The sequence below is a fragment of the Poeciliopsis prolifica genome, unplaced genomic scaffold (assembly GCF_027474105.1).
Source record: "Poeciliopsis prolifica strain line A6 unplaced genomic scaffold, Auburn_PproV2 SCAFFOLD004, whole genome shotgun sequence".
Classification (NCBI taxonomy): Eukaryota; Metazoa; Chordata; class Actinopteri; order Cyprinodontiformes; family Poeciliidae; genus Poeciliopsis; species Poeciliopsis prolifica.
Window position 1 is genome coordinate 5909058 of NW_026562379.1, and position 16656 is coordinate 5925713.

Sequence of the window (16656 nt, forward strand, 5' to 3'; positions counted from 1 at the left end):
CAACCTCCTACGTGTTTGCATTTTGCCCCCTGTAAGGGCTTTTAATTGCATGTTTCATGATCTAATTGGACAACATAGTCACCCCTCTTCAGTTGCAGCGAGCCCCCTGCATCACTCTTGCAATTCACAGCTCTTTCCCACATCCCTTCATTCTTTTCTCCCTGCAGGGAACACACAACCTCTATGGACACTATCCCTTCTTCCTCTGTCTGGAAGATGAGAGTGGAAAGTCATTCGGGGTCTTTCTGCTCAACAGCAATGCTATGGGTAAAGATAAACACTGACGTGCACACGCAATACACACATTTCTATGTTTCACTCTCCTCAGGGATGTTTCACGGCACCAAAGTCTACAGTGTGAAATGGCAGCAGCATGTTTAAGAGCAAAGTCTATGCACTCACTCAGTTGTAATGTGCACAATAAAACATAGGTATGAAGAGTTGTGCATGATTTTAAAATGTCATTTTTTTTTTTTAAGAAAGATTACACTTTTAATTTGAGTACATTTATAATGCCAGGGAAATTCATGTTTTTAATACTGGTGCCAAACCCAAAATGAAATAGTAGATAATTTTTCCCACCAGTTTTTCAAAATGGGAAAAATAATAGTACATTCCATTTAGCTATAGGGAAGATGTGCATAAATCTTCAAAAGCCAGGCTGTTTGAAAAGAGTGTTTGCCCTAAGCTTGCCCTCTTATACACTAAGCAATAATTAAAGATTTACAGCTTCTGGAACTGTGAGAAACAAATATGAAGGAGGTGACACAGTTATCTTCAGGAAGAGATTATAAAAAATAATCTACAATACTCACGGTTAAAAGATTGTTGTGTGAGTTTAAGCGACTGCAAAAAGAAAAACTTAATGGGAAGGGTTTTTATTTATTTTCACATATTTACTAATGGTCCCAAGAAATAATGAGAGTGCTGTAGAAAATTACAAAATAAACAGTAAAAAAAAGGCATTGGATACACCCATCGCATAAAACAGGAAAAACAAATTTCAGAAATGACTCCACACATGAAAGTAATTTATACCTCACCCAAGTCACCCGAAAAAAGCTTATGGTGGCTCATTCAAGCAATTGTGCACAGAAATCAAAGAGAATAACTCCTGGCTGAAGTAGGTTGAAAACACCAACAAAAAACTCCACTGTCATGTTTAACCATCTTTTGTTTATCCTATAACACAATAAAAAGGTCAATCTTTTTCACAAAAAATAATGCATTATTAAGACAGGAGGGCGTCTAACAAAAACAATGACAAGGGCAACCTGGAGAGCAATTGACATGAATCATTTTTTTTCTTTTTTCAGAGGTGACTTTGCAGCCTGCCCCAGCAGTGACCTACAGGACCATCGGCGGAATCCTTGACTTCTACATTTTGTTTGGCGACACACCAGAAGACGTGGTGCATGAGTTCCTTGAGGTAATATTTTTGTTTCATGAATACATGGACACCTAATTTATTTTAAGTACTGTGAAAGCTTTAAAGCTGTATGGTAATGTATAATCCTCCTCTCCAGCTCATTGGCATGCCTGTCATTCCTGCCTATTGGTCCCTGGGCTTCCAGCTTTCACGGTGGAACTACGGCAGCCTCGATGAAGTTAAGGCCACAGTGGAGCGGAATCGTGCCATTGATCTTCCATATGTAAGATCTAGTTTTCTGTCAACTGGTGATTGGTAGTTTTTCTTTTCACTTGTTAAGTTTACTTCATTACCTCCTTACAAAATTTTCTTCTCGTCTGTTTAAAACTGATAGAAGCTTACAGAGCTAGAATTGCTACATATTACTCTCATATCTTGACGTGGAAAGCATTATAAAGCATTTATCACCAAAGCTTTTATATAAAACAATGTGTTTTATACCTGATGTTTGGCATGTCGTCATATCACGATCCTGTTTAAATTTCAATTTGTTTGTATCACTTTTATGGTCCCATTGTGAGTAAATGATAAACCCTCTATCAAGTCAGCTTTGGTGTAAAATTTTGATAGTGATATCACCTAAGATAAAACATGACAGCTGTTTTATTGCTAAAAGAATAACTTTTTTATTTTAATTGAATACTGTATCAAAATCTGTATATGGAGATTTTGACACACAGAATCAATATACAGAGAAAAACAGGTGTTTAAAACATTATATGAACCAGGAAGAAGCAGTGGTAATGTCTGGTACACAAAAGAGGGGCTTCTTTAACTATTACCACTGCTTTATAGCTTCCAGGAAGGGAAATGGAAGCAGCTGATAACTCACCTTGTAAACCTGTTTTTGAATTTGAACCCCTGTGTGCTTCCAGAGGCAAGAAACTCAAACCTCTACACTGCCTGTAAGAACGTGATATGAAGGTTGGAGCAAGAGTTCGATAGACAGCCTGAGTGATAGGGGTGGCCTTTAGCTTAGATTGGGTAATCCAGCTCTCTGTCAAATAATGGAGAGTCTGCTGGCCTGTACAGGTTCAGTCCAGGAAGCACAATTTTTTAAGCACCAACGAATGTTAGCACTGATCAAAGATCAATCGACCAGGTTCCTGTTATTATCTCTTTCATCTTCAACAGAATGTTAAAAATAGTCCAGTATTGCATTCATACTAAGCCATGAGATAAATACCAGTTCTGGTTGACATTTTCTTGGAAATGAACCTCACTACTTATCTTTGTGGAGCTTATAACAGTAAGACCACTATCAGATGTATTTTTTTTCCAGAAAAAAAAACTGATATTCAGCATAATTATAATTTTTTAACCCTAATTATTAAATCAAAATTTAATAAGATTGTGAATACCATCTTGGAATATTTAACTATCACAATGAGGCAATAAATGCACAAATCAAGGACTAGACTTGAGTTATGACTTATCAAAAAGAAAATACACCTACAATCTCTGTAATATTTTTAGCAAACAGTTGGACATGTCAGACTGCTGCATTACACATGAATATACTTAATAACATCCCAAGAAACACAAATTTTCTTTTTTTTCTGGAGGTGAATACCGTTAAAAAGAAACATAACAGACTCATTACTTAACGGACAAATGTTATAATAGATACATAAGGTATAAAGATTGTAGAATGATTATTTTTTGTGTCTTAACATGTTATTTATTTAAAAATGAAGAGAAATACATGTTTAGAAATGTATTGAAATTTACCAAATAACAGCAAACACTGGAAACAAGTAGCCACATTGTAAAATTATTCTGACGTAATGTTTTTACAGATGCAGAGAAAAATAGACATATTATAGACAATTTATTGGATATACTTTATTCTTGACAGGACATTCAATACACAGACATAGACTACATGGAAGATAAGAAAGACTTTACCTATGACAAAGTGAAGTTCACAGGCCTTCCTGGGTTTGCTGACTACCTCCATGAGAAGGGGCAGAAGTACATCCTCATCCTGGTATGAACTCTCATTTCTCACAAAGCAAAGACAGACACAGTGATTCATCCAACAATATGAACTTATCAAACTGCGTTATACTCTTTTTCCAATCAACACCAATGTGACAATTAATTCCCTCACCCATATTATAATGTAAATCAATCATTGTGGCTTTCAGTTGATATAACAAAATTATATTTACTGATGTCAATATAAAATATTGTAACATTCTTCTGAAAAGGTGTTTCCTTTGCCCAGGACCCTGCAATAGCCACCAGCAAAAGGGCGGGGGATGCTCCGTATGAATCGTATGACCGTGGTACTGCAATGGGTGCTTGGGTCTATGAATCAGACGGAAAAACTCCACTTCTAGGAGAGGTAAGCTGTTTATTGGTACCGATTATCAAGTGCAGATGTTGAAAAAAGACCAAGAAATATCAGCTACACCCTGCTACATGTGCTTGTGCTACTATTTTACTGTCTCCATTATGTCAGAAGAAATTTCTGTATGGACATTCAGACGTAACAAAAGGTCATTTTTTATCATTTTTTCCACATTGCACATATTTGAAAAGCACTCTCCTGCAGAGTATCGATGTGGGGAGCAAAAGTATGTTGCTCCCATGCTTTTATATTGTGGCCTTTGATTATACACATGATTAGACTTAGTCCCCAAACTAATTGTCTTTTCATGCTGTTTATGAACAGGGCACACATATGCATTGATTCTGCATTAGTGCTTAATCTTAAAATGTTCTGAGTCACTGCATGACAGATTGGGTTTTCAGATGTGTGCATATGTGAGATAGGGAGAAATATGTCTGTGTACCCATTTTTAAATGGAAAGCTATATTAGGTCGTCTGCACATGCAGACTGCACATGTGAATATGACTGAGTATAGTTCTTTTTATATGCCAGACAGTGCTTTCGTTCTAAGAATGAACTGGCTTTTTCTAAAACAACGTTTGCTGTTTCTACACCAGTTAAAAAGTGATACATCCAGAAGCATCCTGGATGTGCCCATTTTTTTTTGCAGTTCCTGTCCCATGATTTCCCTAACCACGCACACCTTGCCAGCTTCACGCTGGCAGCACATCCAACCTCAACTCATCTGGTGTTGTTATAACTCCAAAGTCTATGCAACAACACACAATAACAACAAATTGATAAATTGGAACCAATGATTTTTATTCAGAAACTACACCTCTTAACTGTGCATAGTCTCTACAAAGTTTATGAATTGATGCAACAGACAGTCAAAATATTCAACCCAGATCTGTTGCTTTTGGAGTGACAAGCTGGAATTGAAAGTAGAATAAATGACTGCTTTCAGATTTACGTTTGAAACACATTACATATTTATATTTCATTTGTTCCCTTATTTGCATGTTGAGCCAAGTCAGTGAACAATGTTCTCTATCCACCGGGTGTCTAAACACCTGTCTTTTTATTTTTACTTCCCCCGCTCTATAATTGATTGCTTTTTGGGGTCATTGTTACATTTTTAAGGATCAACCGCATCCCCCCGACACTTTACCACAGATAAAAGGGTGAAAACAGATTGTCGGAGTATGAATGTAAACAAATCCCAAAAAAACCCTGAGGTGGCAGTGATATGTTTCATCCTGAGAAATCCTTTGGACTGAGATTTGTAATGGAACAGTGCTAAACATATTCAACTGGTTAAATAATTTCTCCATTATGAGTGAGTCCTGTAAATATAATCTCATGTAAGTTGATTACTTGAGAAATTACTTTTTTGTTTTTGTTCCATATGTCTTGGTGTTTGTGTAGCAGTGTTTGTATTTTTCTCCAGCAGAAGAAGTTAAAATATACTAGGACTAAAGGAAGCAACTGGTAGTAAACAGAAAGTGTAGGTTACATGAAAAAAAAGAAGATTAATCACAGTTAATGGATCAGAAGGGGTTGTTGATAATAGATCAGACTGTCTGTGTTACTGAGCAACTGACAAGACAATTGCACAAGAATCAATCTACAATGAGACATGAAAGACAAAGCAACAGTTTATCAGGCACCTGGAACAAGAGGACAGACAAGGTGGAAACAGGAGAATTACTTTTGGAGAGAGAGTTGTGAAAGAGACATCGAACTATCCAAAAGAAAAGGAAAAAAAAATCCAAAATGCTAAAAGAGGAACATAAAAACTACAAAAGGCAGCAAGAGGTATGCAGTAACAAATGCCAGCTGATTTGTTTAAAGCATTTGCTCTGTAGAAGCCATCAGCAGGGATGTGTAGATGACAAAATCCTGGAGTTAGGGAACAAATGACTCATAAAAGAAAGATGGCATCCGCAACGGTCTATCAATAAGCTCTGACCTTGCCGTTCTTCCCACGTGCCAAAAGCATCGCCCATAAATCTGTGTGCGTGCACGTGAGTGTACATAAGCATAATTCATACGCTCGCTACAAACTGGGCTGTGAAGTTATTGCCAGCAGAAGTAAAGAAAAAAGATAGCCAGAATGGAGCAACCTTGAGATTTTATATCCACAGCAGGGTTTACACATAGAAACTGCTTACACACCCATACGTGCATAGAAAATTTCTCCCTCTCTCTGTGTGGATTAATCATTTTTCTCAATACACGTCATTAAGGGTGACTTCTAACACACAGTCACGTCGCAAGATTTCTATTGCATTATCGATTTCTTCTCTTCTCTGTTCTCTTCCTCAACTCGTTCGACTCTTTATCCCCTTTCTCCTTTTTCACCTTTCCCTCATCAATCCCACCCCTTTTCTTAGTTCATCCATGCTTTCCTCTCTTTATTATTCTCACATGTCAGAGCTGTTTCTCCAACACCCTCACAGGCAGTTTTTTTCTTTTTCTTTCTTGCATAACTTCAATAAATCTCACGTCTACATATTTTCAGGAGCATGTGATTACAGATACTCAAACATATTTGAATGATAGAATAAATATGTATTGTTACAACTGGAGAAAACAAAGAATGGAGCTTGCAAAGTGAATACCAAACAAATTTTTCCACCGGGTTGCCTGCAACAACATTGAAGTGTAATGACAGAATCAAATGGTTTTCACGCGTGTATCTTCTTTGTAGGTTTGGCCAGGGGAGACAGTTTTTCCGGACTACACCAGCCCGAAATGCATTGAGTGGTGGATAAAGGAATATGTCGAGTTCTCCAAGGAGATCAAACATGATGCCCTCTGGATTGTAAGTGGATTTTCAGACACATAAAATAATCCTGGTAATTAGCTGAAATTCCAAACATCCTGACATTGTTCAACAGCCAATTACAAATATTCAGCAAGGGACATCTTGTTTGAAGCTCTGAAACATTTTGTGGCAATTGCTCTTCTGCGCTTTGAGTATCACTACACAGAACAAAGGGGAAGATGAAACCAGATTGGAATCTGTACCATCAATGATTTCATAGTTGAAATTGTGGTTGTGTGTTTTTGTTGTAAAACACACATTCAGTTTCAAATTTCCCTGGAATCTTGTGGTATAGCCAAGTCTCTTGGCCACTAATGTAAAGAATTATGCCTTCACAAATAGCTGAAAATAACAAAGAATAGGCCTTTATTAAAGTCATCAGTTTGATGTAACATCTTTTATTTTTTCATTCAGGATATGAATGAAGTGGCTAACTTCAAGAAAGGATCAAACAAAGGCTGTGCTGACAACAACCTCAACTACCCTCCCTACACACCAAGTAAGACTTTCAATTTTAATAGTCAAAAATAAAATCTCTTCTAATTTAAGTATTTGTGATATTTAGATATTTATTAATGAATATCTTTCACATACATTTATTTCTTCAATTGATGTATTGGCTTCAAATTATATTTAAATATAATATAGCAACTTTTAGTGTAATGGATTGTACCACTTTTGGCCTTAAATTTGAGTCTACTTTTGATATACAAATAAGAAACAATGGGTCCTAAATAAAGCATGACCGTAATGACATGAATGGTTACTCCCGCGATCATTGCTTTTTTTAGTACATTTCTTTTTCTTAATCAATCACGTCCCTCTTTCTTAGTTTGTCCATACCTTCGTATTGTTTAGAACGTATTTAGCATTGAGTCAAGGTCTTCCTCTTACTTTGTTTATCCTTTCCTTTCCCACAGAGATTCTGGATGAGGTGATGTACAGTAAGACCCTCTGCATGGATGCCAAGCAAGAGTGGGGGAACCACTATGATGTCCACAGTTTGTATGGCTACTCTATGGTGCTGGCCACTGAACAGTAAGTGCCAGTGCATCTATAATTAATGACAAGTATGTTCAATGAAAACAAACCCACTGCCTTGCAGATATTTAAATATATATATACAAAATGAAAGAACATGAAACTCCACAAAACATGAGAAAGGACCATTAAAATCAGACGGTATTGTGCCTTGACTGAAAAAGAAAATCAAAGAACTGGTATTTTAAAGTTTTGTCAGTTCATTGCACTGAGGTGACTTATGCCCTGCTCCAAATTGCAGGAAATGATTTCTGTAGAAAATTGTAAGTCAGATACCATGTGCAGAATTATGTTTTAATGAGCCCAGCTCCCAGGGTGCCTTAAATTTCTCATCTGGGTTTTGGCACTGGAAGTGTGTAATGACCCATTATGTTTGCAAACCTACAAAGAGACATCCTGGTGAGTATAGGGCATTATCACCGGAGCATGGAAATTCATATGGATCATGGATATCTGCCAAAAGACAGCACAAATGCAGGCTTTATAACAAATAATTACTCTTTTATGATGAAAAAAAATCCTCTTAACATACTCTTCATTCTATATGTATCATGTAGGCTGTCTTAAACATTAGTCATAATAATCTGGTGTCTCTGTGATATCCCAGACTTGCAGATATCAAATCACATGTCAAATTTGTCTACAATTAAAAACAAACCAAGCAAACCACGAGATGAATCTTTTACAAATCACCTAAGATTAGTCAGAGCGCCGTATTTTATTACTGTTTTATGAATTAGGCTGTAAAACTTAGAGTTTTTGACACGGCCAATAAAACCCCTACTGTTTTAACAAAATTAAACATCTGAAATGTAATAAGTAACATCTGTGCAAATGAACATACAGTTAAAACTATATATGTAGATATGTATTTTCTTTTTTTTGAAACTAAAAAAAGTTTTGTCCAATCATATGGCCTAGTAGAAATCCATATCCTATCTCAAAGACCCCTTAAAAAATATATATATATATATATTTGACTTAAGAATTTAATCATCAATGTTTCCAAAATGTTTTAGTTTGAGTTTTTTTTTTTTTTGTTATCTGAGTTAAACCAACATAAGTGAAATTAGTTATTTTTAAGAAGGCTTTAAAGCTTTTTCTCAGCTTAACTGTACACAGACTAATTGAAGTTTTCATTTTAAATATTGATTTTATGTTGTGGCTTTTATTTATTAATTTACTAAAACTTAACACTGCCTAAGGTGAATGTCAAATTGATTTGCATTCATTTATGAAAGAATGAAATAGAAAATGTCAACAATACAGCAATAATATTGCAGGATGTTTAATTTCTGTGAATTTTAATAAGATATTGTCATACGGACACACTTCATACCAGTAGGTGGCGGTAATGCTCCAATTCTTCAAAGACTTCACGGACGTCGCAAGGTTGTTTACGCTGCAATGCATTCTGGGTAAATGGCATACGCTTGGTCCGATTGCGCTCCCTTCGTCCAGCCAAAACAGGGTTGAGTAACGTCGTTAAGCATTTTCCATTTCAACCGGAGAAAGTTGAAACCGATGGGAATGTAGAAATCACAAGGAATGAAGATGAGGAAGACCAAACGGAGGAAGAGTTCAGAGTTGGCAGAAGAAACTGGTGTTTGTGCTTTGGCTGCTGCCACTTTCAGCTTCATTGAATGACAGGACTGACGGTGCAACCAGTAGTTCTGTAGCTTTATGTCCAGTCCAGTAACAGTTGTTTAGGGTCCGGTCTTCTGTCCGTGGTTTAGGGGTTTTGTGGATGAAAACTGTGGACATGCTTTTGCTTTTAGCTTGTGAAGAAGGTAAGACCACCTGTTAAAGCCCTCATCAGTTTTGCTCGTACACATGACTCAAAGTTTGCCGGCGAGAAATGTTGAGGGTACAAATGTAGCTCCTGTGGAAGTTGTGTTTGGCTCTTTCTCATTGCATTCTTTTTTTTCCATTTGGGAAATTATCCAGATTAACACCTCGCTGTTATTTTTAAATAACAGCTGACAGTGAATCAGTGTGTGGCATTTCTAAAATTACACCAGTCAAACGCAATATTATGAAAACCAACTCAGGTAAAGTTGTCCTTCCTGTGTTTACTTAGTAAATTGCAGAACTGAACGGACCTCATGTCATCAACCCAGCATGCATTGAACAGGTGAATAAATGGTGACCTCCACAGGTGAAAAATATAACAAAAGTGCAAAAGCTTACGATATATACATATATAAAATATTATTACGTACCTAACCATGACAAATCTGCAAGATGTGTTATTATTGCCTCACTTTCACAATAAAGCTGCAGAACTGTGTGCTCAGTGCTCACCCACACTCACACAAACCAAACACAAACCCACCTGAGACTCAGAAATATAATCCCACAGAAGACAATTTGCTGAATCACTACTTTTGTATTTACGTTGACTCATAATTCATTTGTCTATTTTTTATTCTCTTCCTGTTTTTCTCCCTCCTTCTAATTAAAATGTAATATTGGCAGGAGACACATTTTGTAAACATCAGCAAGACTTTGTATTGTCATGGAGATCAATGCAGCTTCGATTTCTCCCAAGCTTAGCAATAACAGAGCCAGGAAAGGCAAAAAAAAGTACTACAAAATTGTGTGTCTGTGTATTTTATTCTGCAAACACTCATGTTTGTGTGCATGTGCTTTAAAACTTTTTTGCCCTTTGTAATCTTGTTTTTAGCTTCAATATCCTTTGCTTTGTAATTACCTCCTACCGCCTCACACGAGTCTCTCCTGTCTTGTCTCAGAGCTCTGAAGCAAGTGTTCGGGTCAAACCGTACCCTGATGCTGACACGCTCATCCTTCCCAGGTGTAGGAAAATATTCAGGACATTGGCTGGGTGACAATGGTGCTAACTGGAATGACATAAAATGGGCTATTCCTGGCATGTTGGAGTTTGGGCTTTTTGGAATTCCCTACGTGAGTACCACATAGTCCATTTGTACATGCACACAGAGAGACATGTGAACTAAGAAATGCAGGAAAGAAAACTATTTTTCTTTAATGAGGTCAATACTGTCGTGGCAAATTATTGGTTGCCATGACAGTACCATCCAAGAATCAAAGATGGTTTGATATGTTGACTTTGTGTGACTTGTGGAATTTGCACACCATAAAAAAGGTTTAGCCCAAAAGTTACTCTGTGTCACGAGTTCTTCATCTTTGCCTATGAGCAATTCAAAAAAATAATGTGAAACACTCAATTACACCCATAGCAGGCAAGTCAAAGATAGCTCCTTCCCTAAAGTCCACCACTATCTAGCTATTGGAGGACTTTTTCTTTTGTGATTGAAAAAGTAGCCAGATCGTATTTATGGTGAAGGTTTTTATTGTTTATAGACAATTTGCATTTGAGGAAGGCAAAGTAAGCAAACCGTTTCTTTGTTTAGTCTTTGCTATCTTTTCCTTCCTCTATCTCTTCCAATTGTGTATGAAAATTATCTACCAACTATTTCCCCAAAGTTCCTTAGAGCTTCAGTTCCCGGCTGAGTTTCCGAACCTCAGAGCACACTCCTCTCACACAGATCCTCCAGACTAGCAGCAGCAGCAATTAGCAGATACCTTGTGGAATTACAAGTCATGCAAACTACAATGCTCCTAAGAATGATTGAACATGACCCAATGGACGGCATGTAGAAGAATTGTTGTGATAATGTGCTGAAGTCAGGAAGGGAATTATGTTCTTAAAGAGACAAAGATCCATGTCAACACATGGAAAGTAAAATTTTTGTTAGCTTGTTTTAAATATAGACATCATATTTATAACCCCTGAAGATAAAATACTTGTGTGATATAAGATAGCAACATGTGCCTGCAAAATATATAATATTGACCTCATTAAAGATGTCATTATTCTGGGCTTAATAAATCACACTACATTTTCTGACAAGGTAGGCAAGAGTATACAGCACAGTATCCACTGAATTTTCTGTAAGACTACCAGTAACTACTCTATAAAACCAACATTTTACTGACAAACATACTAAAACTAGAACTGCACTGCGACTAACAACCCAAGTGTTTGTTTCTCCATCACACATAGTGCAAACAGCAGTGAGAAAACAACAGGAAGCAAACTGCACACACACCACACACACACTCTTCCAGCTGTGCACGTCAGGTGGTCTTACAGATGCCAACTACTCCTGGTAGGATTCTGTCAAGCAGATTTTAGGAGCCTCAGCAAACACATAAACACAGATGTATGCTTCACAAACAAAGAAGACAGAAAGATGGAAATAGGATTTGGACTGTTTCCCTCTTATTCTGTCAATCATTAAAAATTTGCAAGTGGTTCAAAATAAAAAAAAGTTTTTGTTAACTTACTAAAGAGCAGAAGTTTGCATTGCACAATTGGCATACTCGCATCTAGTCTGCAATTAAATCTTGAGTGAATTAAATCTTTTTATAAGAGAATATTGTGGCCAGGCATTTCTCTAGGGCGAGTTTTGTTTTACACTCCAGGTGATCTGTTATCATCAGACAGGTGTTTTATCAAAACAGGTGCTTAGACTGATATTTGTAACCTTTAGATATTTCATTTCAATAAATCAAAGTAGGAATCCACAGCATGGATCCACAATGTTTATTATGCTGGGTTTGTTAAATGGTCTTCTCTCTGTTTCTAGTACAACTATAACATGGTGGCACACAGACACACACCACAGCTTCTGTCGAAATGTCAAACCTGATATTCCTCCTGTGCTTTCCAGATCGGAGCTGACATCTGTGGATTCTTTGACGATTCAAGTGAAGAGCTGTGCCGTCGCTGGATGCAAGTTGGAGCTTTCTATCCTTTCAGTCGGAACCACAATGCTGAGGGCTACAAGGTACAGTAAAGGCATTTTGTCCTGAAGTTCTTTTATTTGAGTGTCACTTTTAGATTTATGTACTGCACTACCCCTGTTTGGTCTAAAGTGCTGCAGGGTATACCCTTTATTCCATCACATTATATAGGTGCTATAAAGTCCAAGCGGTTAAAACATAAACTACTTTTTTTATCCACAGAGATTGGTGTACACCAATACTAGTACAATTGCTTTATGAAATGGGAGCAGTGGGACCTCTGAATTTTGGCTTTAAAACTTTGAATGTCAGCTGTTAAACAGCACAACCTCTTTAGGGACCAGAATAAAAAAAAAATGAATTCACACACCACACACTCATATTTGCAAATTTTACGCTTAAGCAAAATGTAGGAGCTCTGCTGAAGTATGTCAGATTAGCATAATATGATGTACCATATGGTGGACGCAATGCGAGCATGTTGTAAAATATCAAGATAGTTTCAGCTAAGAAGCCCCCCACTGACAACAGATGGACTAGGAAGAATTATTTTTCTACCTGTACAACCTCACCTCCAGCTGTGAGCCTAGCTGGATGTGCTGGTCAGAAATGTAAACCAACTGTTTTACACTAATGATAGAAGCCATCTGACAACATTTATTTTAATGCATCTGTTAATTAGTACAAGACAAAGTAAAAAAAAAAAAAAACTTTTCTACATCTCTTAATAGGCCTATTAACAGACGGAATGTGATAGGTCATTAAGACATGCTCTTTAAACATTGTATCAAGGTTTTACACAAAACATACATTTGAGGGAGGATGCAATCCCAGAATTTTGGGGTTAAATTTATTGGACACTTTTTTTACTTTGAAAGCCTGCACAGCAATTGCTCCTTAAAAAAACTGCTAAATTTAGCCTAATTAGACAAGTCAAGTGCGGGCTAAATGACGAACCATTTGGGAGCCAAAGGAGCCAGCGTTTATTGCTAATCTGATCCAAATGATCTGGCTCACTGATGGGGCTAAGAATTCCCATTCCTAATTTGCAGAAATGTGGTACGTTGGTGTTAAATTTAAGATGCTCATTTGATTTGGGTTTATAAAAATAAATAAATGAAAACCACCCATAGCAATGAGATAGACTAGAACAAAACATTGTAAATGAAAGGATCGGACAGTAGTTCATTGCAGTTGCATGTAACTCAGTTAAATCCTTCGATCTGTTGATTGTTGACAGCAGAGAACATCCTCAAGATCATGACCTCTTTCCTATTCTTCATGTTTTCAAATTATTTGTTTTATGATTTGGGTTTTATTTCCCCGCAACTGAATACATATACTCAAATTTAAGACTTAATTTTGTTGCAAAATTTTCAGCAGGCGATTACCATACTGCAATGAAAATGACTACATTTATAGACTTTCAAAGATCTGAACAGGGGTTGCCAATAAAGGTAATTGAAGTATCTTCTTATGGCAATATAAATCTGAACAACTTTGCCTGCATGATTAGAATTAGGCTTCAGCCATCAGCCATCTGAGCTACATTATAGATTTTTTAAAAGAGAAATATTAGACTCTCAAAAACATGTAAATTTATCCAAGCAAGATGGATTTGTTGAGTATATGCTACAACTGAGCTATTTTTGTTGTTGACACATACAGCTTGTAAGAAAAGCCATCTCAAATAACAAATGTTGTGAAAACTGATGCTCCCACTACACTCTTTCAGGGGCTTTTCCATGCTAATCACTGATGCAAAAAATAGTCTTAAACTGTGACTGTGTGCGTGTGTGTGAGGGGGCAGAGGTGGCGGTGGTGTTAAGATGACATCTATAAGTATGTTATAAAGATTGGTAGTTGCTAGAGGACAGCAACATGATGATGAATTTGATGCACTCTACCCACCAAACAAGACAGCTAATGTGTGACCTTTACTTTGCCCTAATCATGTCCATCATCAAATGCCCATGCGGCCAAGACCAAGCACACACTGACCCACTCGCACAAGCTGCTCATCAGCCTCTTGGAGGTGCCGGGGGCAGAAATGATTGGCTAGTTGTTAGAAGTATGGCCTACTAGCAGCTAATCATCCTCTCACTCACACCGTCATGAAATAAATCATACTGTACTTCTTCACTTATTTTCTTTGCTGAATCCATAAAGGCTATTTCTATTTATTTATTTTTTTTCATTTTACCTGAGTTTAAGGTCTACTTTCATATTCTAAAAAGTTTTATTCCTCACCTGTTTCACTCCCTTACCTTATTCAGACAAGTTTCTTTTGCACCCCCTATCTATTTCTGGTTTGTTCCCCAAAAGGTTAAGAACAAATCTTTGTTTTCTTTTTGTTATCCACTGCCATTCATCAGCCCCAACACTTTAATCTGGTTTTCTGCCTCCAGCCCCAGGATCCTGCTTTTTACGGTGCCAACTCAGAGCTGGTGAAGAGCTCCAGACATTACCTGAAGATACGTTACACTCTCCTGCCTTACCTCTACACCCTCTTCTACAAAGCCCACACCACAGGGGAGACTGTTGTTCGTCCTCTTGTGCACGAGTAAGTCATCCATTATGTTCTTTTGGTGCCAGTTCAAACTTAGTTTTGTGATTTTAGCTATGGTTTTGTCTTTATTCTGATGTATATATTGTATGTCATAGAGTTGGTAGTGTTCAAAATAACTTGTTGCTTTTTAATGAAAGTAATCTTATTGTCTATATATTGAATTGGCTCCCTCGTAAAATCTATGTAAAACCTCCATGTCTTGAGGCAAATATGTGTAAGTTGCAGCAACCATGAAATGGGAATTTTCTCTATTTGAAGTTATTTCAGCAGTCACTTAAGAGCAAATGGTAATGATACTGTACAGTTTCAGTATATTATGTTAAGGGCATTAACGTTTAGGGAGCTTGTTTTATTAGAAGATTAGAAACTAAATGTTACAAAGATAATAAAAATATTTTGTTGCACCGTTAAACTTTATTTGGAGTCTCTTGTTCATTAAAGTGACAATAAAAAAGTGTTTTGCACAGATTAAAGAACATAAAGATGGTAAAACTAAATGGAAAAAAATCAAACAGATCGTATACTGTGATTCACTTCAGACTGAGAAAGTTGGATTAAGAGACGCAGAAATGAGGAACCTAGTGAAAGAGCTAATCCCTAAAGTTAAAATTATTTATTAGGATGGACTCAGACAACAACACTGACAATAAGAACAGATAAACATTTATGAGAAGACTAAGTGAATGTAGTAAAGAAGGTGATGAGAAATCAAATGTTTGTGAAAACTGATTTGCTTATTTAGGTTAGTAAGGATCCAAAGCTCTCCTAAAATGTCAGTTTTTCAGGGGGGTTTCTAATAAATGTTGTCTTTTAAAATTTGGACATTCTAAGTTGCTATATATTTCTCTTGTAAGGTTCTACAATGACCAAGCCACCTGGGATGTGGATCGCCAGTTTCTTTGGGGAAAACACCTGCTCATCACACCTGTGCTTGATCCGGTTAGTTAAGAAACAAATATACTTGAATTTCATAATCAAAATGAAAAGAATAATTTTAGAATGAACAAATGATGCACGGGAAGTCTTGTATAACACAGAAGCAGCTCTATTATATTATTTATATTTAATAAAAAAGCTGCTAAACAAATAAAATTCTGTAGCAGATTAGATGATCAGCTGCTTATATGTGCAAACCATGACCTCCCCTGAGAAAATATGACATGGGATTTTCTTTGTTGCCGTCTCCTTTTCTCATCCTTCATTCAGCTCTCTTTCAAATACTCCCTTCTTTCTCTCAGCTCTAATGAGAACGTTGACCTCATTACTAGAAGATTAGAAGTGCAGATAGAAGTGTGTATACTTGTTTGTTTGACAGTGCAAGCATGATATTGTGTGCACATATAAGTGTGCAGATATGCAAATGTGTGTGTGAACATGCTTACTTTTACTCTATGTGAAGTAATTGCGGTTGTGTCAAAAGGGCCTGAATTTTAAGCGGTTTTGAATGGCCTCTTGTGTGTTACAAAGTATTGTAAACCCAACTGGATTCATGTAAGGCTGGAGAGATTATAACTTTAACCATTGTGGAAAAAGTTTTTTTGTAAAAGTGGAAGTGTGTATTGACAATGGTTTAAAGTTGGCGATGTGCTAAATGCAAGGAGAAAGAAGAGTCGAAGAGTGATTTAGTAGGATGCTATTTTAAGCACACATGATTTTC

General features: G+C 36.8%; 1 protein-coding gene across 1 annotated transcript in view; it reads left to right on the top strand.

Moving 5' to 3' along the window:
* The window catches only part of si (sucrase-isomaltase (alpha-glucosidase)), a 57613-nt gene that overhangs the window by 6865 nt on the left and 34092 nt on the right, over nt 1-16656 (top strand). Inside the window, exons 8-19 of the mRNA XM_055027929.1 lie at nt 168-267; nt 1317-1429; nt 1527-1652; nt 3288-3419; nt 3660-3779; nt 6482-6595; nt 7013-7097; nt 7519-7636; nt 10393-10564; nt 12358-12474; nt 14839-14993; nt 15854-15938. Of these exons, the coding sequence (XP_054883904.1) occupies nt 168-267; nt 1317-1429; nt 1527-1652; nt 3288-3419; nt 3660-3779; nt 6482-6595; nt 7013-7097; nt 7519-7636; nt 10393-10564; nt 12358-12474; nt 14839-14993; nt 15854-15938 (1437 nt within the window). The remainder of the gene's footprint in view (nt 1-167; nt 268-1316; nt 1430-1526; nt 1653-3287; nt 3420-3659; nt 3780-6481; nt 6596-7012; nt 7098-7518; nt 7637-10392; nt 10565-12357; nt 12475-14838; nt 14994-15853; nt 15939-16656) is intronic.